This window comes from Porites lutea, chromosome 14 (assembly GCF_958299795.1).
Source record: "Porites lutea chromosome 14, jaPorLute2.1, whole genome shotgun sequence".
Classification (NCBI taxonomy): Eukaryota; Metazoa; Cnidaria; class Anthozoa; order Scleractinia; family Poritidae; genus Porites; species Porites lutea.
Genome location: NC_133214.1, coordinates 7,638,348 through 7,665,144, shown reverse-complemented (window position 1 = coordinate 7,665,144; position 26,797 = coordinate 7,638,348). Strand labels below are relative to the sequence as shown.

The window sequence follows — 26,797 nt, the reverse complement described above, 5'->3', positions numbered from 1 at the left end:
GTTTATGCTCAAGAACACCAAAACACATTTGAAGCCCCCGTTCTCTTTTGGGATGAACAATCGGACATCTTCGGCAAAGCTTCGGTGTCAAGTCTTCGCAGATCTCGAACTGACATATCACGTGACTTTGTTTGAGTAACCGCGGTACAACAACTGCTTCCTCTCCAAGATGTCGCTGTTCAAAGCGAGAGATTGGTGGGCAACTTACGCTGGTAGCGACGAGGAATTTGATTTGGGTTGCTTGTGTGTGGCAAATATTGATAATAATGCTTCAGAATTTGGTAAGTTTGCGAAGGATCTATTCACTGAAAGCATCTCCAAGTGTCCGGTGATTTTATGGGTTTCCATCGCAAGAACTGGAAGTCGCGAACTACAAAAAATCGAATGAAGCTTTTCATTTAATCGTTTAATACTTACAGGAACTTCATGTGTTTGCGATTGCCATGCTTAATTATATAATTTTTTTTTTCGTTTAACGAAACATTTTCGGTTAGTTTTCCAGGACTTAGCACCTTATTAATTGCGAATAACGTGACTTAGGATTGACATTATTATCTAAAACTTCAAGTCGAGTTTTAGTCTTGTTGCTAACGAGCTCTCTTTGTTATTGTTTATGATATCCATGGCTAAAACTGTTAATATGTTTTGAAGTGTTATAGAAAAAAATTGTTCGTCTTCTTAAGCTTTTTCTCGGATTTGCTAGGGAAAAATCTTGACTTATTTCTTGACCTGTAGTTGCGAACTGAAAAATTTTTAGCGATATAAAAATGATATCAGTTTAGTATTTTTCAAGTTAGACAACTGGATTGTTAATTTTTTTTGTTGCAGATAAAATTATAGTAGGAAACTATCATGGAATACTTCGAATTTATTGCCCAAAGCCCCCAAATTTTAAACCTGATGACCTTATGCTGGAGGTCCAACTTCAGCAACCCATATTGCAAGTGGAAGTAGGGAGATTTGTTTCGTAAGTAGTTAATTGGTTTTTTTGTTAAGCCTGGTTTCCATATGATCATCCAGATTGCCTTAGTCGTTTGAAAATAATAATGTTCGGGTGATTGGGACTATGATACCAGAAAACATTTCTCGGATGATCGCGAAAGACCCAGATGACTGAGAGTACCTTGATCATTTGGATAGAATTGAGTTCTACCTGGAAATTCGGGATGATCGTGTGAATTTGAGGTGATCATATAGAAACATTCTCAGATGACTGAGGTGATGGGAACATTGTAAATGGTATCCCAGAAATCTTCACTCTTATCCCAGTAATCAGAGAGTAATTAGGCCTGGACACCACTGAAGCCAAACATTGTTTATAAACAATCGCATGAACTTTGTCATGTTTTTGCCCGGCTACTCTGATGGGCTATTCCCTTGTTGCTTGAGTAAAAGATGGACCCACTTCTGCAATAAAGCTAACTGCGTGTACTTATCATTCTGGCAACTCTGTCTGCTTTCAGAGGAATTGATCAACTTCATTTAGCTGTTCTTCATCCAAAGAAGCTTGCTGTTTACAGTGTTTCAGGTAAGTTGGAAAAAATCAGTATGGAGTGAAGTTCAAGATCTTCTTACTTTTTTAGCTGGTCTATCAAGTTTATGAGTAACGTCTTTTAGAGGAGTCTTCATTTCTTGTGAACTGCGAAGTCAAATTAATTAATGGATGATTAGGGGGTTGAAATTTGTATTATCATGTGGACATGTATTATTATTTTATTTACGTGTAGTAAGTATTGTTCTGTGGCAGGGCTCTCATTAAATTTTAAAGTAAATGTACAATGTAGACAGCTAGGATGTAAGAGTAGGCGGCTTGCCAATTGAGTGCTGTAAGTAATTTCAGGCTTCCACTCTCTCACTTCCTGGCCCTATTTCCCCAAAAAGTAGACAGCTCAAACCTCCAAGTAGCCGATTATTTAGCCCGCTGCAGGCACTTAATGAGAGCACTGTGTAGTGATTGAATTTAAACGGATATTGTATTACAATCGGATTTAATATCTTGACACTTTGTGCTTACTGCGCTTTTCAAAAACAGGCAAATTCTGAAGTTTAAAAGCAAACGCACGGACATTTTTTTTTTCCCTGCCATCAATCATCTTAGTGGACCTCTTAGGAAACAGAACTTTACTTTAACAGGTTCAAAAGGTCATGGGTTTGTGATTTTAATTGTGATTGGTGGATTTTGATCCGTTTTGTGTGTTTCTGTGTTTCGGGGTTCGTTGCTTGTGATTGTAATTATGATTAACAGCTGCGAAAAACGCGATATTTTGTGAAAGCAGCTTTTGAACTTTAGAGTGTTTGTTAAAAGCGCTGTGATTAACCCTACAATACAAAATCCATTCTTCTACAAGTTTCTTTTACACTGTACAGTATGTGCTAAATGTATTAACTAATTGAATGTTCTGCCTCACTCTAGTGATATCAGGAGCTGTAGAACATGGAAATCATTACACTCTTAACCTGGCTTATGAACATATCTTGGAGAGAACAGCTTGTAACATGACATATGGTCCTTTTGGTGGAGTCAAAAGTGAGTTCTCTTGTTATGTACATTGTACATGTCTATTTGTAGTGTGTTGATTATACTGCAGATAGAACACTTGTAGCAGCAGTGCTGTCATTAAGGGAGGAGGGCTGTTATGAACTTGACCCCTGCCTACTTTTGTAGGAAAATAGAAGAAAAATAGAAACAAGCAAATTCCCTTGCTGTTGAATTCCCTGCCTACTTGTATCATCAACCTGCAACTTGACATTTTAATGACAGCCCTGAGCAGCAAAAATAGAGGATAATAATTTTATTACAAATCCTTGCAGAGATACAAAATTGGCTCTTTGTGTTGATGTTGAAAACTATTTTAGAATGAGCACAGTTAATGAGTGAAATATTTTTCAACGCAAGACAAGAACAGAGATTTCATACCTCATCTCCAAGCAGTCATGCAATGTTCTATTATTAAATATGATATAAACACCAATGAAACGTCGAACAATTTCACTTATAGATAATTGTTGTATCATGTACAACCTGTATGTACAATTCAAGGTAAAGGGTCTATATTGTATTTGAAACATTTACGTTTTTCTAACAATTAACACCATACAGTGTAGGAAAATGTATGGAAGAAGGTGTGAAGAACAATAACGATTTATTTCCATTGATCTTAGGCATTGATTTTGTTATCTCTGCATCCTGCGTCCCTGACGCAGAAAAATTCTCAAGGTCGCAAAATAATTGATGGCTTGTGTCCTTTGGAACGCAACGATCGATTGTAATCAATAAATTGATCTATCTAAAGATGTGTTTTGAAGAATGCCATGTTTCCACGATCATTTTAAATATGAATTGAAAGCTACCCAAAAACAAAAGGGTAGTATCATCCACTTGTTAAATAGGTTAATTTATTATTTAGATAGGTGCCTTCTATTGATAATGTCCTACAGATTAAATGCGATAGTCTGGTTTCATGAGGGTTGTGTCATCTTTTAATTAACAGTTAATGAATGAGGCTGAGTATCTTATGAAGAATTATGGAGATCGAGGAGGGTGTTATCCGTCGAGGCCGTAGGCCGAGGCGGATAACACCCTCGGAGATCTCCATAATTCTTCATAGGATACAAAAGCCGAATTCAATAACTGTTTTATTATTCATTCAAAACAATTCCTAGTTTAAAAACATAGCTAAAACATGCTTACCTCCATCGATCCATCGATGTTCAGTTCATCTTCGACACTGTACGTTTAGGTTTGTCCAGCTCCGCAAATATTCTCCAAATAGCAGATGTCGCCTTTCGAGTTGTCTTCTTGCTGTTCTTGCCATGTTTTTAGCTATATTTTCGCCTAGTTCTTACTCTTGAAACAAGTGAAATGTCCGCCATTTTTTCAAGTTCCGAACCAAAACAACTCAACCTCGTCCCAGGGTCTTCTCAGTTAACAGTGCCTTAACCTGCGAAAAGCTGCATTTTTGACATCATTTCCTCGTTAAAGTCAAATTTCTTCCAAATTTGGTCAACAGTAACTGGTTATGGTGAATTAAACGTGTGCTTTTTGCCAATCAGATTTGGGGAAATATTTTGAATGAATAATAATACAGGATTAAGGACTCATTGTTTTTTGAACTGGGACGCTTTGATTCTGGACTGGGACTCATAATTTAAGATGAGTCCCAGGACTCACTATTAGCAAATTGTGAAAAAAATCACTGCTCAGGGCTTAGTAATAGAGAGTTACAAAGTGGCCATCAAGTCCAATCTGCCTTTCTTTTTGTTTTAGACAAAGATTTTATGTGTGTCCAATCCATGGATGGCATGCTGTCATTTTTCGAACAAGAGAGCTTTGCATTTGGAAGATTTCTTCCCGGGTTTCTTCTCCCTGGGCCATTGAGATACATCGCCAAGACTGATTCATTCATAACTGTCAGTTCTTCTAGACTGGTGGAATCTTACAAGTATGTGGCCTTGTCTCTTGAAACTTTTATTCTCTCACATGTAATAGTCCAGTTTTGAATTAAAAATACCGCTGAACGACAAATTCATGCAGGATTAGCCTCGATGTAAAGTAAAACGTTGAGAAATTCTGGCAAATAAGTGTTTGAAATTTGAATATACACAATAGACAAAGTAATAAACAGGTCTTTTACTTGTAGGAATTTGTGAATATAGTACTCAGAAGGAGGCTAACCCAGTAAAAAAGGAGACTTCACTTCTTTAATTCAGCGGTCATAGCGAGCTCGGAACTGGACTATTTAAGTGTCCTTGTACAGGGCTGGACTTGTGTTGACTTAATTACAGCGTGTATACTTGTGTTTTTCGATAAAAAGATGTACATGTACACTGCAATTGTACATGTAGCTAAGAGGTACCCACCAGCAATTGGTTTTACATGATAGTAATGGTGATGGTTATGATGATGATGATGATGGTGATGACAGTAGGGAGCTTTAGCATTCGCGAGGGTGGCATTCGCGTTGTTTCAAACATTGTCGCGTTTACACTGTATTCCAATCCGCTGAAAATGTCAACTGTAATGGAATTTCACTAGAGTTGAATTCTTAGGGACCGCACTCACCTTGAGAAAGAGAAACAAAAAAATGCCGTCCCTTGTTTACGTCCTCCACAAATCGTGAAATTAGGCAGTTTCACGTGCTAGTCGTGCAGTGACGGCAAAAATTGTACAAAAAAGCGTGATGCAAGTGCAAATTTGTTGTTTCACTTAACAAACCCATTGTTCTTTTCTCATTCTCATTGCCATCACCGTCGTTGTTGCTAAAGCTCTCTAGTGATGATGGTGTCGGTAATGATGATGAGGAGGAGGAGGAGGAGAAGGAGGATTCTATTTGATGTGCAAAATTTTGAAGTCTTACTGGTCAAACAGGTACACTTTATCACTAGTCTAAGTTGCTGATTGATCGAGTACTGCTGTACATTCATAAAATGTACAATATACCTGTGTTACATTTAAACTGAAAGGGTTGTAACCACTCTAAGTCATAGTGTCATGTTCTAATCAACTCAATGCACCTATGTTTGCAGATATCAGACTTTGGCTGTTGCCACTGATGCTAATACAAAAGAGGACATTGGAAACAAAAAAGTATCTGGAAAGAAGTTAACGGTACTTATTCATGACATGTACATTGTTTGGTCTTGTAGATTGTTGTTACAAACCCTAAATTTTCTTCTCTCGATCCCTAGAAACCTGAAAAATAAAATATTTTTAATTGTAAGTTTTGTTTTTAATAAAAAATGCAGGTTTTTTATTATGTCTTCTGAATAGACTAACTAAACTTGGTCTTAAATTCATCACACAAGTGTTATACACACCTTACATACATCTGTACTTTTGGTACATGCACGAGGGCTGCAGCAAAAACAGACACATTAATGAACTGTAATACATTGTTTTTCTTCCTAAGATATGAATAAGCATAATTATTTGAAGAAGATCTATGTCATTTTAATTATTACATTTTGTAGATTTACAAAACAATCATGGCATATGCTAGCCTACATTGGAAATTTTGTGAAATCGCTGTCTTTAACATTCCTTACCGAGCCTCGACATTTTTGTAAGGCAAGTTATGATGGAGATGCACAAAAAAAAACAAAAAGGCAAACCATCCCTACTTTGCATAAATGTACTTTTTGTTTGATTCAAGGTGGGGGACAAGATGGTGAACAAACACTCCACTTATGTGTAGTATTTTGGAGTAATGATCTACTGTACATCAGGTTGAAATTCGTTACACCTTTTTGTCATAGTGTCTAAACATGTTTTGGTGATGGAATAAAGAGCTATTTTCTTTGGTATTTTTGTCAAAAGTGCAATGTAATGCTAGTAGTTTGGCAGTGGTTTCTCTGATGGCTACCAACTGCCGACAATCAGGCCCCAGTTGTTCAAATGTCGGATAGCACTATCCACCAGAAAAATCACTATATAGTGTAAAAGTATTATGGAAACTAGTTGCACTATCCAGTGGATAGAGATTTACATTGTATCTACTGGATAACGCTATCCACCTATTGAACAACGGGGACCAGAAAATTATGCCTCAGATAAGATGACAATTTATGATGAAATGTGTAATTCCTTTTTTTCTTTCAGATGGACTGGACTTGCAATATTGGAGAAAGTGCTATTGACATTGTGATTTTCAGCAGCTCAAACGCACCTCTTTCAGTATTTGTTTTAGGTGAGACATATGAATATGAAGTTTGCATTGCTGTTAATTCCAAAGGCATAGGCAGGATTTGCACAGTCTTGAAAAGTCCTTGAATTTCAGTGCAAGTCCTTGAAAAGTCTTTGAACTTTCTTCAACTTTGAATGTAGTGGCCTGGAAAGAATTTTTTTGATGCTTTTTGGTTGTCCAAGGCAGAATATTAATTATAGCTCAGAGAATTTAAACTTTATATACGTAAAGTACTCTATGTTTGATGCAATAATTAACTATCAGTTAAAGACAAGTGAACTGAAAAATGTAGAGAAGTTGAAGCAAACAGTTTAAGCCTTAGTCTTATTAGAATAGACTGAGAATGTGCAATTTTGTACAATCTGTGAAATTAAATTCCTAGCAAGTGGTCCTTGAAAATCTCATTTGGTCCTTGAAAAGTCCTTAAAAAGTCCTTGAAAATAATGGTTGCATTTTTTTGTATGAACCCTGATAGGTAGTAGGTATCCTGCTGATGAACAGTTATGACTTATAGATATTTCGAGCAACTGCTATTTGCCGGTTGTCCTCTTTGATTTGCTATTTTAATGCTACTCAACTTTGATGGTAGAATTTTTTTTCTTTGCAGGGGAACGTTCACTGTTTTGTTTAAATGACAACGGTTCAGTGAGATTCATGAAAAAATTCGAATACAATCCTAGTTGTTTTATTCCTTACAATTCAGGTATGAATTCAGAATAAAATAAAAGATAATTAATTAATTAAAATTAAATTAATAGCTCATATATGAGACTTTCTTCTATTCTGATTTTTGACAAAATTGCAAAAAAGAAATTACATAAGTGTTTTTGTAAACGTTAAAGGTAATAACGACGCAACCGTTTTAGACTGTTCACAGTCCCCTATTTTTTCGTGAGATCGTTTGGATATACCGCGTCTTACCGCCACGGCTATCTTGATTTTCAAAAGCACCGAGGGTGCGGGCGTCGGGGATTATAACTGTAGGTGAGGGGGGGGGGGGGGGGGGGGGAGGGAGGCGAGAAAAATAGAGGGACTGTAATAACATCGCTGCAGCTCGCGTTCACGGAGCGCGTTGTACCAGCAACGCAGGCGGTTGATTGGTCATTAAACAATAGATGTTAATTTGCGTTGACAACAGCTTTAGTTTCAGTTGCCGACACTGACCAAGTCGTTGACAAGTCGACGTTTCCATAAAACGTACGCTTTCATACCATAAGGCACATCTTGCGCAAACACACGAAGGATTTTTGGTATTTTGGTTGGGAAAATGTTTTCTAGTGCATGTTTGCCGATTTCATTTCGACGAATAGCCCAGAAACATTATAAAATCACCGTTTTGAAAGGAGATATTCGTAAACACGCGAAATAGATGCTAAATGTGTCTGGCATGTTTTTCATCACCAGCGGAGTTTCTTAATGAATGAATGGTAAAAGGCGTGAAATTCCTGTCACGCCTCCTGAACGCGAGCTGCAGTGATGTTACTACAGTCCCTCTATTTTTCTCGCTTCCTCCCAAACCGCCCCCGCCCCCTAAGTAGTTTTGACACTCATGCAAGATGGTAGCCCGTAACGCAAAGCGCTCGATCTCGACGATCTTACGGAAAAATAGAGGACTGTGAACAGTCTACAACCGTTTTGTGTTTTAAGACAACTGTGTGTTGTCTGTGTTTTTAGACAACATTGCGGTAAACCTTGCAGTACGTGTGCTCAATTACCAAAGTTCATATTTTTCCATGAGCAAGACTCTGTAGTTATCAAATCAAATCCTATGCTATTTCCTTGCAAAGAAGGTACACCAGTTTTGTTCCTCTGTTCTTGCAGCTTGCAGAATAGGAGTTGTTGTTGTTTTTTTTTTCGCGTTTTTGAGGCGAGTGAAGGCCAGCGCGAAGCGGGCGTAGAGCACAAGACGCGCGCGAAGTGTGATAATTTTTTGCCCGCCTTTTCCCGTCGCGTGTGTCTCGCGTTCCCCGCCCGCTTCGCGCTTGGCTCCGCTTGCCTGGAACTGGGAAACTTATGGCCTCTTTTGTGTACCGCAATTATGGAGTCCCACCTCAACAGGCACGTCGATTAGGGTGGATTTCCACTGTCGCGTAATTTTTAACTTTCATACGCGCGTAAAATTTACGTGTATATAAATTAGAGGCAATGTATGAAAGGCTGCACGTGAAGTTGAACCTCGCCTTGCGTTTACATGTACTCGCGACCTTTCATAAATTTCCTCTATTTCATTCAGTTTACCAGCGTAAGATTAACGCAAAATTACACAACAATGAAAATCCACCCTAATCGATGTAGCTATTAGTTTTGATTGGTCCCGTAACTTTTCCTTAACTTTCCTTTCAGTGGTGGAAGGTACAGTGAATACTCTTATAGCAACCTTCAACAAAACGCTTATGGTATATCAAGATGTAGCGCTAACCTGGGCCGCACAGCTTCCTCATATTCCTGTTGCTGTCAAAGTAGCGTCATTTCAGTAAGTTGAACACTAAGGGTGGGTTTCCACTGTCGCGTAATTTTTACAGGCGTACATGTAAGTATAATACTAAATAGAGACAATGTTTGAAAGGTCTCGAGTAAACGTAAAGTTCAGAGAGGTGCTACTTTATCGTTTACGCGGGACCTCCTATATATTGCCTCTATTTTATTTACGCGCGTGAAAAATACCAACCTCGTCCCCAGGGCGTTTTTCCCTGGCCAAAGCCAGGAAAAAGCGCCCTGGGGACGAGGTTCTCGGAAAAAATACGCGACAGAGGAAATCCACCTTAACTGATAAACTAATGTTTATAGTTGCAATCAACCAGCCCATTATTAAAAACGCACATCGTCTTCTCAATGGTTACGAAAGCAGTTGAGAGAAGACTATTTTATCAGTTTACTTTAATTCAATCTGTCCTTACTGCATAACGTACAAAGTGGTTGTAGAAGAGAGCAGTGGAGAAAGGACGAGTAGGGAGGGACCTTATGAGCCATACTGGCTAGTCCACCCGCAAAAAAGGTAATTCGGCAATTTTTCTTGCAAATTGTCTCGCAGTTTGCGCCGTTGTGAAGCACCTTGCACAAGATTGCTGTCGCGATTTTTTCCTGGAACTTGCAATACTACAACAAAAAATGTTGCGAGCTTGGGCCCAAAGTGATTCCATTGCTTAACAGATAAGATGCTGGGCACCCTGGATTTCACGGGCTCAGAGCACGGGCTCCCTTTAATTTTTCTTAGAGCACCCCTTTGTGGTTAACTTTGATTACCGTTAATCCTCTATAAAGCCCCTTCCCCCTCTTTTAACTAGTAGAAAGCTTAAGATTCTGAGACGAAGACAACTACGAGTACGAGATTTTTTCAATACTGAATATTGCTCATGCTTGAACCAGCGTTATTTTGGGGGAAAACGTGATAGCCGTCGACATTATACAACGAGTTTTAGCGAGAATGTCGTAGTGGTGAGAACAAGTTATTAAATGTAAGAAGTTTTGACATTTCCCTATCCGGAGAGGGCTTAACCTCCTTCAGTATAAATAACCATATTAACTTTTTTGCTGAAAAAAAATTAAAATGAAGCTTTCCGAGATGTCTTTTTTTGAGATCACGCGCAACAACTTTTAGTTAAATCTCGTACTCGTTGTCGTCCTCAAATATAAAGCTCTCCAATAGCCGATGAAACTAGCGATTATCGTGTCCCAAGAACAGTCCCATAGTGCAGTTCGACACGCACAAACTCAAAATAACCAACAAGGCAGTTGCCTTGAAGTAACTGTCATTTTTCTTGTTATTTTTTAATTTAGGGAATTGCAAGGTGTAATAGTAACATTAGATGACACCGGTTATCTTCACTGTGCTTATCTGGGAACGGATCCATCAATGATGGTGACTCCTGCCCCTGAAGCCAGAGACATTAATTATGAGGTGAGCACAACTGAAGGAGAATAAGGCTATGTTAACCGTTAAATGTTCACCGGCAGTTTACCGGATAGCTCCTTGCGCGTCACGAAAACCATTCCGGAGAGACGGTTTCTGTTCACACACAAGAAGCTAAACTCGCGACGATCTCGAAAATAGAGCGTCACATATCGGAATGTCCGAATAAGTCCTGTTTCACACTTTGACGCAATGGGAACAGATTTTCGGATCGTAGTGGAAGTGAATAATTAGGAGCGAGGACTGGGACCAACTGAGACCGAACTGCGAAGTAAATATTCAGGAGAGAGTACTGGGCCGACTGCTCTGGTACGATGTTTAATGTGTGTGAACGAGTTGTTCCTGCTTTTCGTGTCAACACAAAAGTTTATCTTTAGTCAAAGACACCTTAAAACGGTTTTTACGCCCTATTATTATATGGCTGAATCCCTGAGCGGGCAAGATTAAGCGAATCTAGCATTCTGATTGGCTACCCGAGCAGGTAAGATAAGCCCATCATGCCTGCTCGGGATTTCCCGCGTTGTTCCCCGCAAGAAAGAGTTGTGTTTTTTGGCCATAATTATAATAAATCCTTTATTGACCCAGCTTGTTCGGATCAAAATGCTTGTACATGTATATTGGCCCCTTTTTTTTTGCGTTTTTATTGACCTCGAAGAATAAAAACGCATAAAAGAACTCGGCCAATATTTAGCCATCTTGATCCCACGCTTAACCAATAACACATATGTATATAAACTACATGTAGTATAATATAAACTCTTAAGTAGTCCAATGATGCAGACCCTTATTTTCTTGGATATTCAAATTGTGCAAAATCTTTGTGACACTGCTCCTTGAACTGTGATGTTTTAGGTAAGTGGTACGATGGGACTGCACTTAGCGTTAAGATGAATAACATTTAGCTTTCGCCAAATGCCACGCTTAAATATACAGTCAGCTTTCCCGGTCTGGTAGTCTGTTGTTTTCTCAAACGTCCTATGAAGTTTCCAACCAGAAAATAACGTAAAACAATGTAAAATGGATACTAATTCCCTTTATTTAACTTTGTTTTTTAGGAAGCAGATGATGAAATGAAAGAACTTCAAAAAGAAATCAAGGAATCCACCATTAGTTCAGGTTAAATCATCATTGACATTTTAACTATATACTATGCAGCTAAGCTTCTACTCGCTGGCACGATGGCTTGGGTGAAAAATCAGAAATTGTGGTTCAAAACTGAAACGGAAAAGTTCATCCCTGTGAAAAGTTTCCGGAAAAAAGAAAATGAAAATCGGTAGGCGCTTTCCTGAGGGGGGAGGTACATAATAGGGAGGAGGGAGAAATGGCCCCAAAAAGTAGGGAGGGGGGAGAAATTGGCTGAAAAAGTAGGGAGGAGGGAGATTTACCCTCCTGTACCTCCCCCTTTTTCCTGTACTTGGATTCTCACTGAAAATTAAATGATTGGAAAACTCCTGTTTCCTTCATCAAACTCTCTTTTGAACAATATTTTGCTTTCAAACACGCAGCTGAAGGACAATATGAACAGATTATCTCTTTCGAGGCTTTTTACAGTTGCAGTGTTTCAGACCGGAACCCGATATGTTTAGGCTGCGACAGAGTAAAGAAGAACTCGATGCGCGCGAGAAAAGAGAAGGAGTTTCTTCTCCCTAAGCGTGCGCCTTTCATGTTCTCCGCGCTTTCCATGTATTATTTGTTGAAAATTTGATAAGTTGCATTCAGGCTTATTCAAGTAGTAAACCGACAATACATGTGTAGATCTGACTCTGACAGTGAAATATTGTCAAAATTGAGATCTTGTGAGATGAATGATTGGAAAACCCTTGTTTCGTTCATCAAACCGTCCCTTGACACTTCTTAAAGTCGCAGCTTTTGAGACCGGAAACCCTGCTATTTTTGGCCTTCATGGCAGGGGTTTGAAGGAGAGAATTAGGACGCGCAAGAACGCGATGTGCGCGCGAGGAAGGAGGAGAGTTTTCATCCTTCTCCTTCTCGCGCTTTTTTTTTTTCAGATTGCGAGCAGTCGTCTTTCTTTTCTTAGAGCCAAGCGCAGTGAGTGGAAAAGTAAAATTATGCAAATTAATGGTAAAAAGGAGGGGAGATTGGGGCTTCCGTCCTCATTCCTCACGGCTTCGCAGTCTATCTTCTCACGCTCTTCTCTCGATCTATTGTGACGCGAAAGCAAAATAAGAGACTGCTCGCAGTCTACTTTCAGTACAACTGGACCCTCTCATTTCCACGAGCCTTTCCTTGCAAGTAGCTAGTAAACCTACACTACTTGCAACTAGTATTCTGAATGTATACATTTCTTGTAGAAATTTTGCCACGTGCGCAACAAAAAGAAGACATTCTCCTTTCTGTCCATGTACCAACGAGTCTAGATGCTGTATCGGTAAGTCAGTCATATTCCTGGCATTTCTTAAGACTATTATTTACTGTGCTGTCATTAAATAATGTTGTATGTGAGCAATTTGTTTGTTGAGTCTTTTAAGGGTTACACCATTGACTCTGTATAACATAATGTAAGGAAGATTAAACAAAACAAATGTTTGATGTGGCACAGTTTTCAAACGTGATGGTCTTTTCTATTGGTAGCTTTAAATTACGTATACCAATTTCGAAATATCACTCGTGGTATTTATGCCAAATATCACTACAAATCATGCTATTACCTATACTAAAACATCCATTTGCACTCAATAATTTGTTCTTAATAACAGATTTGAATTTAGAATTAGAACACTTTGAATACTTTGACATGGTAAGGCCAACACACTGCAGAACTGGACTCCATTCAGGGTCTGTTTACTTGAGGGTGGGGAGCTCCAAGTAGGTTAGGTAACCCGGTTAGGTGGGGTAAAAAATAACCCGCGTTTTCTCGCAACCTTATAACCCTACCATCACGGGGTGCATATTCTCAACATTATTGAACGGTCGCTAAGAACGTACACAAAAATGATCGTGGGCAAACGGCGTGTCAGTTTGGCGGTTAATGCTATTCTACTCTCACTTGCTGCTCTTACTGCTACCTTTAGTGCTCTGGGTTTCTGTTAATAATGCAAAGCAACCGCCAAAGGCGAATTTTGGGCGAATTTGATTTTACATGAACCCGACCCCAGCTAGGCGGGTTACCCCACCTTGAAACGTTTCATGACAAATTTTGGCCCCGGCAGAAGAGGGGTTATCCGGTCTGGCAGGCCGGGCAACCCGCCTCTCTGGGTCGCCTTACTTTTAGTGTAAACGTAATCAAAATATAATGAAAGATTATATGGACAGGCGGGTTGCCTCACTTACCTGGGGTTCACCACCTCCATATAAACAAGTCCCTAGATTTTGCTTGAGGAAGTCACTGGGGGTGCTCACTGCCAGAGTTAACGGTAAAATGGGCTACACAAACATACAACTTGTTTAGCAACATTGCTGCAAAACTGGTTAAAAAGATGTTACAAACTGTCTTGCAACAAATCAGTTCGTACAGGCTGCGAAAAGTTGTTGCAGAAAGTAGAGAGTAGTTCTACTTTTTGCAGCGAAATCTGTACATGTTGTGCGTTTTACTGGCCCAAGGCCAGCAAACGTGACATAACCCCGTGTATAGCGTGAATCCAACGTAATTTTATCCAATCAGGAGTCAGTGTTAACGCAACATGCGACAAACTGATTTGTTGTAAGACAAGTTTGAACGTCAGTGGTAAAACGCGCAACGTCGCTTTTCAACTCGTTTTGCAGCAATGTTTCCAAACAAGTTGCACGTTTTTGTTGCCCGTTTTGCCGTATCTTTAGGTTTCGTTACGTTAATACGTGTTATGCGATTTTGTGTTGTTTCCAAATTGATATTTTATTTTCTTGTGTGCAGCAGAGTATGATGGATGACGGTGATGATGAAACGTTCCCATCAATCACAGTTACGGTACGGAAGTCCCTAGGTTACCAGATAACTTTCGTGCAGTCTCGACAACCCCTCCGGATAGGTCTTTTGGTCACAAATGAAACGCCAGCTTCGTCTCAGTTTTTAATTTTTTTTTGTGCCTGTGACGCTATGCAGCAAGACGCAGCTGAAAGCTATCTTAGTAAAATTACCAATAAACGCCGCCCTCGAATAAACGCCGCACCTAATCAGAAGAATGGGGCGTTTACTCGAGGATAATAAGAAAAACCTCGTTCAACTCGGTAATTTACACCATCCAAACATTTACGATTGTATCTCAGCAAAATAAGAGAGACAATGGAACCTTTAAATTACGTAATATTTACAAACGATATTTTGGACACATTTCTGACATTCTTGACACCTAAGAAAGAGGAGTATTTTATCAGCGTGGAGATCCGCACGTAGCAGTAAAACTGTCAAGAACCGACGAAGATTGGCTAGATTTCTTCGCTTGATCCCCTTCGTACGTGAAAGTACCACGAAAAATTTCCATTTCAGATTATACGTTCAACTTTGTCTCTGTTGGTTCAACAAGTTTATTTCCTTTGTGAGCGTCTCGTTCATTTCCTGCATTTTGATACTGATGTTACTCTCTCTTTCGCCTTGATTTCGTTTATTTGAAAGTCGTTTTCCACTAAATTCGCGTTAATTTCCAATACTTTTATTTCATGGAGCAGTAATTTCCTATAATAAGGTAGTTGTTTCTTTCTCCGCAGGTAACTCTCAAATCACAAGCTCCCAGCCCAATAGAAAATGTGGTTCTCAGCGTCATCTCCTCTCCTCCTATCATGTGCAATAGATCTTCTATAGTGTTCCCAATAATTGGTAAGTAATGCACGGTTAATCCCTTTCTTCTTTTGCTTCCCTCCTCTCCCTCCATCCTTTTCATCCTTCCTTTCTACCTTGTCCCTTTGTTTATTTCCTTTTCTTTTATCCCACTTTTCCTTTTCTTTCCATTTTCCTCCTTCCTCCCCTCCCTCTTACCTACCTCTCTCTTAATTTCTTTCTTCCTTCGTGACGTCCTTTCTTCCTCCCCTTCCCTCCTTTTTTTTCTCCCTCTCTTTCCCTCTCTCGCCAGTGGCGGATCCAGACCTCAGATATGGGTGTGGGGGTGTGGGGGTCTTCCACACCCTGAGATAAGGGGGGGGGGCGCCCGGTCTCAAAATTTTTTTTTTCGGCCCTTCGGGCCTCAGTTTGGTCTAAAGTTAAGGGGGGAGGCCCGGGCCTCCCGGGCCCCTCCCCTGGTTCCGCCACTGCTCCTGGTACCTCCCTCCATTTCTTCATTTCAGTCTTCCTCCCTTCCTCCCTCTTTCCTTTTCCCTCCATGTCCTCCTTCCGTGACGTCGTGCGGCCGTTTTTTCTCGATCCGTCTTCCCTTGGCATTCTTTTATTCTCCTTTCCTCCCGCCATTTCTGTCTTTACTCCTCCTTTGCTCGCCATTCCTCTCCCCCTTTCTTTCCCTCCTCTTTTGTTTTTTTTTTTGTTATCATTTCTTTACTTTCATTCTACCTTCCTCTCTCCATTCATTTCTCTTCCTTAACTTTCTCCCTCTCATCCTTGCTTCCGCCCTTTCTCTCTCTTTATTTGTTTGTTTATCCATAGAATCGTTTTTGTTTTTTACAGGTGACAGAAGTGAACCCGTATCTGCAGAAGTGTCGTTTTATTCTCGTGGGGGATCAATCCCAAGTTCTTTAAAAGCGCACATCACAGCCACATATCTTACAAACACTGGTGAGTTATCCTGCTGGACCTACCGTTACTTTTGTCTTCTGGACGTCAGATACAATGAACCCAGTATTATTAGTTAATGCTGATAACTACAATTTAACTCTTTTCACTGCTAATAGTAGCCAAAAGATAGAAATGCTTATTAATTAAGAGTACTAAGGTAAAGTTCTGCCAAAGAACTGTCATTTGAATGGCAACACCATTCGCCACTTTAGAAACGAGAAAGGGACTGGAGCCGAAATGCTTCCCGCAGTTGATTTTGGGATTGTTACTTGGGACGCGCCGGTCAGCTATTGGCCAATTTTTTCCGTCCCTAGTATCAGTCCCAGAAGTCTTTGCAAAAGTTTCGGCTCAGTTTCCTTGTTTCTTTAGTAGCGAAAAGGGTTTCGTCAACAGATTTAGAAGTACTCAGAGTGACAAAAATTCTACTTATATCTTGGTGTAAGGGGGTGTTTACATGAGAAAACTCGCACTAGCGCGAGTTCCGTATCGGCATGACTTTTTGATTTCGTATCGCGTTTACATGATCATGGGTCATTTCATATCTGGGTTATTTGAAGGTACACTTCATGCTGATTAAATACACGTGCGATTCAAAATCGCAAACATTACGCATACGCTACCTGTTCCAGGTCACCGGCAGACCGAATTCACACCGAAGTGGGTGGTCGTTTCGCGTTTACATGATACCGTTGCGAGTTTTCGTACCGGAGTGAAATTCTCACCCCGGTACAACAACCGGGGTGAACTCACGCCGGGGTGACTCGCGCCGGCATGACATTTTGTGGTGGTATCATGCAAACAAATGTAGAGCCATGAGAGGGAACCGGAGTGAACTCGTGCCGGCGCGAAAGTCGCCCTGGTGTCATGTAAACACCCCCTAAGAATGGCAAGATTTGGACAATAAGTGTAGATGAAATCCACTGTGCTATTTGTCCTCATCTTTGAAGAAAAGTGACCGCTATTTCCATGACACAGAATCCACCTTTCGAACTAAAATCTATACAAATATATTGTACACTTTTTCAAAATATCATAGATGAAACACATCTTTGACATAGTAGAATAAATGTGTAGTCAAAAAAGCTTATTTTACTAACATGTAAAGTTGTGATGGCTTTTTTCAGAGGCTCCTCGAGTCGTTCAAACAGATATCCACTTCCCACTAAGCGTTGTTTGCAAAGCCTGTCCACCTACGAAGAATGCTAACCATAAGGTGAAGATTCATTTCTTTCATTTTATCCATGTTTTACCAGTTAGACAGGTCTGTCACAGAAATTAACTCTTTCACTGCCAAAAATCAACAAAGTCAACAGTTGGTAAAATTTACAAATTTTATTTTGTGAAATGTTGCAGAACCAATAGTACCATGTGAAAGTATTAGCAAAGAGGTGTCATTTGAATGGTTACACATTAGGATTTCGTCCACAGACTGAAAAGTTAGAGCCACCTTACCAGACGCCATCTTGTACTCTGTACTGAAAGGGTCAACAGCATACGTGTGTGGAGTTGATCTAGCCATTACAGGGTTCAAAATAATGTGCGGCCAGAATGGCGACTTGTCTGGCCAGAAACTTCACTCGCCTGTCATGTTGACCGGTCACGCGACATTTCGCGATACCACCATTAGTTGCCATGCGAAATGACGTCAGAGGAACATTCCATAGACGGTCTCCAATAGGGTTCTTCGATCCCGTAATCCAGACCCAAAATTTCGTGCAATCCCGTAATCCCGGGGGTTATTTTTGGCATCCCGCTTCCCGTGCATACTTTCAATCCTGATTCTGGCCCCAATTTTTCTTTAAAATCCCGAATCCCGAGCTTCAAACAAGGGAAATCCCGGATCCTGAAAAACCTATTGAGGACCCTCTCCATTCTGATGACTCTTCGCTACCCAGATCTGGGTAGCGAAGGTTTTCTGATAAGTTGAAAATTTGCTTCATCGTTATCACTTTGTTTTCTCGCAGCTTACGATAGATACAAACAAATCACCAGCAAATCTTGCAGAGATATTTTCTGGTAAGCTATTGTGAAAAATCTTTCGGTTCGCGTATTTCGCTGTACGTTTAGCGCTACTTTCTTTGAGAGAAAGCAACGGTTTTCGCGCAGTTTTCTAATTTTCTCACTATTGTCTTTTCCAGATATGGTTAATGACGCTGTAATTCCCATGGCTGCAGTTGGTATACAGTATTACGGCGGCCCCATCGTCACCATCCTGGCGTCTAAAACTTCACGTATGTGTTACGGACGTGTCCTATTGTTTCCCCTTGAAACGATTAACCGCCACCGCCCCACCCCCTTCACCCTAGCCGCAAATAGCATTCAGTCATTGAACAATGTTCGTCCAAAATTTGCACTTCCTAATACAATTACAAAAACTAAAAATCATTGAAATAGATGTCTGACAACATTTCTAGTTTGCCTTACTGAAACTGTAACCTGGTCAAACAAATGTCTTGCCCCCCCCCCCCTCCCCCTCCCCTCCCCTCCCCTCCCCCTCCTTCTCCTCATGCATTACGTTTGTGGTAGCTTCGTCAGTGGAATAAAAACCAAATTCTTTTGTTATAGAGCGGTTTCGCGATTGACGCGATCGCGAATGGTTTCGTTTTACAATGTTATGCCTCGCGATTGGCTAAAAAATTTCTGCTCCTTTTTCTCAACCAATCAGAAGTAAAACAACAATTGTCCCCCCGCACCATAAGCCCTTGCTGTTTCTCGTGTTTGGCGCCAATTCTGGGAATTGGCTTTCAGATCCCACTGGTTTATTTTATGACCCTGAGTGTAGTAATATTGGCATTACGACGCACACTGATCTTATGAACAATTTGTATTTTGTCATATTTTTAATTACTCGGAGTCGGTGTAAATAGATTAGCTAATGATCTTATAGCAGGAAAGGGCGCTTGGAAGAAATGTTCTCATTTAGTAAATATTAATTTTACTGGCAAACGTCGATTCGCCCCTGTTATTTTGATTTACAGCATTGCAAGATATACGTAGTAGATCTTAGTACTGTGACACTCTGACTAAACTGTCAGCATCACAAGTGTTTAGGGCTTAAGGTAAATTGCGTTGACTTATCCCCATAGAGAGATACAGAATTCAGTGTGATGTGTTTCAAGGAATGTGGCTTATTCTGTGCGAGTTGTGCAAGCGGTTAGAAGCATTTTACAAGAAGAACAAGGTAAAACGAGTGGTTTTTAGGGCTAGTCTTTGACAAACACAACCTAAGCACAAGTTTAAGTCCTTCTCGCGTTCGATATTTCACTGCTCGGTATTTGGATATCGGGCGAAACACTGCCTCCTCTTTAATAATTATATTAAGTTTAGTTGTCTGGATACCAGCTGAAGCACTGCTTTAGGTGTTTGATATGTTACTTCCCAGTGTTGGCTGATATATATACCACTTCCGAGATTCTGATTATCAGATAAAACATTCGTCCAGTTTGATATATTAGTTCTTGGTGTCAGATGAAACACTCCGCCTCGTGTTTGGTAATTCTCGGTGTTGGGATATCAGATAAAACACTCTTCCTCGTGTTTGACATATTAGTCCTCGGTGTTTGGATATCAAATGAAACACTCCTTCTCGTGTTTGATAATTCTCGGTGTTTGGATATGAGATGAAACACTCCTCCTCGTGTTTGATATCAGATGATCTGCTCCTTCTCGTGTTTGATATATAATACTTATCCGTGTTTGGATATCAGATGAAGCAGTGCATCACGTGTTTGATATAATATTCCATCTCAGTGTTTTTAAACATCGGATGAAGCACTGTATCTCGTGTTTGGCATACCACTTCTCGGTGTTTGGATATCAGATGAAATGCTCCTTCTCGCGTTGATATATTACTAGTCGATGTTCCGACATTGAACGAAACACAGTGTCTCCTCTCTGAACTATCACGTGACCCTTCACAGGACTCCGTACAGTTCCGAGCGTCATTCATGGGACCTTTACCTCTTCAGGAGTATTACGAACTTATAGATGCACACTTCGAGGTAAGACTTCATCTTCTTAATTTTTTCGAGTAAAGGTTGTCACTGTTCTGGCCTCTTTAACTTTCTTTGTATAAGCTAACTTGAGCTTATTTTGTAAAAGGCCATATTCTCGTTTTTGCTAGTGAACCGGCCTTAATGACCATTGTACTTTAAAAACTATTGTGCATCTCAGTACTGAAATGGTAGAATTTCCATGCGTAATCCTTTGATTCTCCTTGGGCGTATCCTTCGCATATGCGCGAGGAGGATCAAGACGCTTTTAGGTTGATTTTGTTCATTTTGTTTTTCGCAGCAACGTCGTAACCAAACAAAATACCGCGAGCTATTAGCACAGCGGGCTCAACAGTTCCGAACTATTCAAAGAAGGCTATTAACGCGGTTCAAAGATAAGACTCCAGCACCCCTTGCAAACCTCGATACTCTGTTGGATGGGACTTACAGACAGGTAACCAAATTGCAAAAAAAAAAAATACTGGAAAAGGATGTTTTTGTCATTCAGTGACTCCGGCGCTCAGAACAAAAAGTACGATTACTCCTTTTAGGATTCGGATCTGTGGCCTTCTGGGTACTAGTCCAGATGTTTTACTACTGGAGACTCGTTTGAGCCGAGTCCACTAAAGTAAATAAAAAAACACTTACTTAATCGGCGAAATATTTTGGATGGATAACAATTAAATTTATCCTCTGAAAAGCTTGTCCACTCTTTTATCAAGTGCGGCCTGATAACACCTTTGTTTTATAGCTGTTGAGCTAAGGCACGTGTTTGCCAAAATAAGCTATCTTTCCAAAAAGCTAAAACTTGTATTCGCGTCAGTTAAATTCAAAAACTAATGGTCCAAGACTTTATTTAGTCAGTGACACCCTTTCCTGTCGTTTGTTGGAACGGATGGCAAGGGTGGATATGTATTGAAATTTGAAAAAGTTGCCTTAAATGCTATGCCGGCAGAAATTACCAAAAAAATTGTTATGGTTAGTGTTCCCTGATGAAATGTCTTTGATACCTTTTTCATACCTCTACAGGAGCATTTAGTGCATGGGTTGGGACATTAAGTAATGGCCTCAAAATTGACCTGAAACAGCAATATCTTCGTGACATAGCGCGTTTAACTTAGGGCAACATTTGCCTGGAAACTGCTGAGTATAGAGGAAAACCCTTAAGACCAGGTTTTATGAGCCCGCGAGACTGAGCACAACACCCAAACCCTTGTTTTCACTCCTAAAACCGCTGGACGCCAACATGGTTGAAGTCATTATTATCTAAGGTCTTCCAGTATAAAGTGCCTGTACTTAATTCTCTCCCCAGCTTTTAGCGTTAGGAGAGGCTGAGGAGGACTGTGAACGAGCTATTGAGGCGGCAGCTGCTAATTTATCTTGTGGGACACGACTTGTAAATTTTCTGATCAAGTAAGTTCTATTTTGTCAGTAGTTTTCGACATCTGGGGGTAACTGGATGTCCTAATCCAGATTTTATGGAACCTCCCCTAAAACTAGATTGCTCGTTTTATTCATTCTGCGCCTGAGCTTCAACTCGCCCACTGTTGCTGTTCGGTGCGCGTACGAGCAAAGCGAGCTCTCGAGAACGACTCCTTTCCTTACCCCCACCTCCAAAGGCTTGCGGTCAATAAATCCCCCCCGGTTTATATTTTCATACGCGCTCTCGAAGATCTCTAAAGAGAAAATAGAGGGTCTGTGAACAGGCTAATTGTTACTACAGTATTCTAAGATTTACAGTTTTAAAGATTTTAAAGTCGTTGACATATTCACAGATGAACTTTTACTTATAATAACTAGCATCACATATCTTCGAAACGCTTATATTATATTTTATATTATATTTTTTTCTTTGAACTTTATTATGAAGCGAGTTTTAGTAGTTAAGAGAAGTAATTATCGGAGCACGTAAGATTGAGTTGGCGTCCCTTAAGAGTATTTCTGTTGGGAAGTCAGATTTTTGATGTGGAAACTCAAAATCTGAGCTTCGCAAAACACTGAGGGTGATGTAGCTGGCGCCACCAACAGAACTAAACTTCTGGTTGAGTCCGTCTGTAAAACAGCGCTGAAATCCTTGTTCTGAGCCCCACCTGTGTACCAGGATTTGAGTACGTGCCATGATTGGCCTTTTAAAACCGATTTACCAGTCGATGTGCCAATCATTTTGCAGGGATATTCGAAACGCATTTCCGGTAATTCGTTGAGCTCGTTGGGGCCGAGAACAAGGGTATCGGCGCTGCTTCGCAGACGTTACTTACAGGTGTTAGGTTACGTCTGCGACCGAGGCTAAGGGTAATGAAGCCAAACTCACGCTTTGCATTCGTATTCAGGTTATGGACCAACATGTCAGATAAAGACTTCGAAGTTCTGCAGACCGCCCTCTCGCCGGAGGTGTCGGAATCAGAGGAACAGGTATGTCCTTATTGTTACCGCATACTTAATGTACAAGTTTTCAAGTTTATCTATTTTGTTATACCACAAGGGTAACTTGTCAAGTCGCCTGAAAGTCATCTCGCCCAAAGTTATGTCGCCAGTAATTTTGTTAGGTGTAAACAGTCATCGAAAGTTGCGATGATGAGACGTAACAAGCGCGATACATGTGCGATATATCTCGTTCTTTAAAGCCTTGATGAGACTAGTCGGACCAGGATCCGTAGTGGGGGAAAAAAGGCAAAAAACGGGGTGAAGCAGCAAAAAAAAAAAAAATGAAGCGATGGACTGGGGAGGAAAAAGGGCGGCTGATTTATGCCATCGCCCTATAAAACAACTGCGAGTGATCGATCTAAAGGTTTTCTTGAGAATACTCTGCGGTTAATATTCCTTTTTCTCGATAAACTTGAACCGTTTCTACGAATTCAGCTCCAAGAAAATCAATCAAATGAAGCAAATTCTTTTCCTTATCCCCTCTTTCGGGCCAATAAACTCTTTGCTATCTATATCCAAAGTAATCACTGAGAAAACGATTTTTCTTCTATTTTGTAATTCGTTTTGGTTGATAGTCATTCGTTTATCGTCAAACCTTGCAGCAGTGCAAAGAATGTGCATTTTCTAGCTTGGGGAAATTTATGACTTTCTTGTGTTGTTGTTGTTGTTGTAGGGCTGGGAAGAGATCACAGATGCGGCCATCACGCACCTATTGCGGACCTGTTTAGCCAAAAGTGCAAAGGACCAGGCCGGTTTGTGAATACTTTTTTTTGTGCCTCAGTTCATCTAGGTTGTGTCCATTGCAAGGCGACTCTTAACGTAACAAGGTTCTCTACTTTTCACTGTATTGGTTGAGGGGGCGTAGGGGGCACAACTAATTAATTGATTGATTGATTGATTGACTTACCACAAATGAAATAACTGCCCAAAGAAAAACGTGAACGTTTAACTGAGATGAAGACAATAACCGTGACGGCTTATAGTAGAGACACATGGCTGCTATACATTCAACTCTCTCTTAACGGACACCTCTATAAGACGAACACCTCGGTAAAACGGACACCTTGAGTTGGTCCCTGCCTTTCTTTAGTCAACTCACTCCTAACGGACACCTAGAGTGGTCCCTGCCTTTCTTTACTCCTTTTAGTTGACTTTCTACATCTCTCTAAGAAGGACACATAGTGCTGGTGCCAAAGGTGTTCTTCTTAGATAGAGTTGACATTGTATGCAAGTGAGTCTGTTAAAACTTATTGGGAGGTTGGTTGTTGGGGGATGGGGGGTTAGAGATAAACATTCACGTTTACGCCAAACGGCAAACGTGAATTTGTACAATGTGACCAAGTTTTTCCCTTAATTGTCGTTAACTGTTTATTACTTCAACTAAAAAAATAAGTTGTTTCACGCCAGTTTTATACATAAGAATTGTTCTGGACAGTTTTTATATGCTTATTTTCTATTCTGAAAAATTCTTAACTTGAATTTGACGTTTGCCGTTTGGCGTAAACGTGAATCTTAATCTCTCTAAACCGCCTGAAGCCTCACCCAAGGGTGGTTTTATTTCTTTGTGCATAGTGGGTGTGTCAGCCATGAAGATCCCAAAAGACACAAGCAAACTAAAGAAACACATAGCACTGATGTGTGATAGACTCAACAAGGGAGGAAAGCTGGATCTGTCATCACAGACTGGTGAACCCCCTGTACAACAACAGCAACAAAAGGCAGTCGCCCCCCTGGAACCTCTGAGTGAGATGCAGGAGGAAGAAGATGAGACGGGTTAGTGCAGGGGGACTGTAATTTGTCTTTCCACAAAACAACTACTAGCTCTTGTTTGCTAAGTACTCGTACGTTCATGGGGCCAGTTACATAAAAGCTAACGTCGGACGTTAGCTATTACGCCCGATGTCAAGAACCAGAAATTGAATTGGAATTTGGAAGTGTTGGTTTTTGGGAAAAGCGGAAAACTCTCTCTGCTCCGCAAAGGCTCCCGCTGGGTATCTCAAAAAAATAGCAGTTTAAATGGAAAAATAGAAAGCGCCCAGGGGACCATGGGAAGAGGGAAACGCTTGTCTCTTCTCTTTCCCCTTCCCATCGTGCCCCGCGTGCTCTCTTTTTCTTTCTCCCCAGCCCCCCTTCGACACAAAGAGGCCTCTGCGGAGGAAAGAGGGGAAAACCAGCAGAAGCACTTCTTCTGAGCAAGAATGAAACGTTATGACGTATTTCGTTACCTGCGGGATCTAAACTTGGGGTACTTCGTAAAGAAGTCGCGATGGATTTTGTTTTCGTTGAAAGCTATAGGATACAATTTTGTTGTAGCCAACTTCGTTTTTGAAGATTTACTAAACTGAATCTTTCGAGCAACAGCGAGGAAAGCATCAGTCTGACCTGTTTACCTTATGACCCTGACATAGGGAACTGGGACCAAGGTGAAAACGAGCTGCGGATTCGTATGGGTGCCTCTTTCCTGCCTCCTGTCTGAGTAGGGGATCCGAGCCGTCATTACAATTCTTCTAACGAATAGATCTTATTCACGATACTCTTCGTCTTTGCACGTGTTCAAGGACTGATGGGATGAAAATACCACTTGACAGCAATCCTAAATCGCGAGCAAAGATGGTGGGTATCGTGAGTGAGGTCTATTACTGAACTTTGTGATATGTTTCGGTAATTTCCAGATGGCTCGTCCTCCATTACAGAAGAGAACCGCTTATCAGAACTGTCCGACACGGAATCTTTGTCAAGTAGTGGCGGGAAACCTCCTTCTCGCTTACCACAGCTCAATCACTCAAAGAAACCTCTCCCAGACTTGAACAAGAGACTCTTAGTGACGCCCGGTTCTGAAGAGGAAAGCATGGTTCTTAAGGGAGTTGGAGCGGCGGCTTCCATAACAAACGGACTGCCCGAAGATCACGAAAGAGCATTGTAACGCAGTGCATCACGCAATTTGTCACGTAATCTATCAATTATCCGACCCCGTACGTCACTGTTCCTTTTTTACTTTAAAAGGTAACGAAATTACTGTGGATTATCACCAAACGTAGAGCAATTAGAAGATGGATCGTCACACGATGCAACTGTTTACTACAGATTCAATCTTTTAGCTTGCTCAATACGGTTTTTAGCCATACTGAAGTGTTTTAGAATGACATCTACTGACATGTCACGCACCAGTAGAGGCCTAGAGCCTCTTCAGCTCGATTCCAGGATAAATTATGTATAATATGTACAAAGTATTAGCCCGAAATTTTCTTTGTCGTAGTTATGAAAGTTTTCCATCGTTTCTTATTCGATATCCAGAAATCATTTTTCACTGTTAAGTTAAAAAGGTAATAATTATGCTGATTCGCACTCTTCCATGGGAAAACTGAGCCACCCTTTTAATATAGGAAAATTCCCAGCTCGGCCACCAAGATCCCGGTTGCTGTGCTCAAGTCAAGGTTTTTCGGTGACTGCCTCCTCCCCTTGCCCCCTCCCCCAACGTTTTCTTTGTCGTCGTCAGTTCTGCTTTCGCGCGGCTGTAATTCTTGCTTTGAGAAACACAACAAAAGCCGCCAGCTACGCAGGCTAGTCAATACTGCCTTTACTCACGCGAAAACTTTATGCCCCTGTTAAGTTCGAAAAAGATATCAAACAAAACAAATTTCTCCAGGGAACACCAAGCAATAGCCTCCCCCAAGACGTCCTTTGGGGTTCGTTCGTCACGCATTTATTTCTCCCCCCCGGACGTCTGCTAAACACAGCCGAAATTTACGTTCTTGTCCGTGGGGGAGAAATGAATCCGTGACGAACGAACCCCAAAGGACGTCTGCGGGGAGGCTAACCAACCAAGGCATTGCATTTAACTTAAAAAAATTGACTTATGTTTTCAAGTTTTAATCCATGTCTATGCTCGCCACCCGTAGCAACAGACGACAGGAAACAGTTTCAATACCTATACATAGTCGTTAACATTACAATACTGGACCTTGATTGATGCGAAGATACGTTTTAGCTTCCTAAATAGATATCAAATCGCGTGACATACGAGCCCTTGGACTGTGGAAGTCTATCGGGTTCAAATGAAGAGGTCTTCAGTCAGCGGTGTACAGAAGATTTGATTTTAGCCTTCATGTTATAGAGGACTCAGGTGATACCA

The 26,797-nt window shown here is 40.7% G+C and overlaps 1 protein-coding gene across 1 annotated transcript; it reads left to right on the top strand.

Moving 5' to 3' along the window:
* Window positions 1–156: 156 nt before the first annotated feature.
* Window positions 157–26,332, top strand: LOC140924442 (protein PTHB1-like). The gene is made up of 26 exons (XM_073374474.1): window positions 157–281; window positions 829–967; window positions 1,464–1,528; window positions 2,414–2,527; window positions 4,268–4,442; window positions 5,527–5,608; window positions 6,599–6,686; window positions 7,291–7,386; window positions 9,027–9,156; window positions 10,461–10,581; window positions 11,649–11,709; window positions 12,906–12,982; window positions 14,444–14,497; window positions 15,235–15,343; window positions 16,142–16,249; window positions 17,374–17,462; window positions 18,214–18,265; window positions 18,388–18,480; window positions 19,336–19,430; window positions 20,170–20,250; window positions 20,543–20,695; window positions 21,554–21,654; window positions 22,572–22,653; window positions 23,339–23,417; window positions 24,238–24,438; window positions 25,338–26,332. Exons 1-26 carry the CDS (start codon window positions 170–172, stop codon window positions 25,586–25,588), a joined length of 2,808 nt encoding a protein of 935 aa, XP_073230575.1. The 5' UTR covers window positions 157–169; the 3' UTR covers window positions 25,589–26,332.
* The last annotated feature ends 465 nt before the right edge of the window (window positions 26,333–26,797 follow it).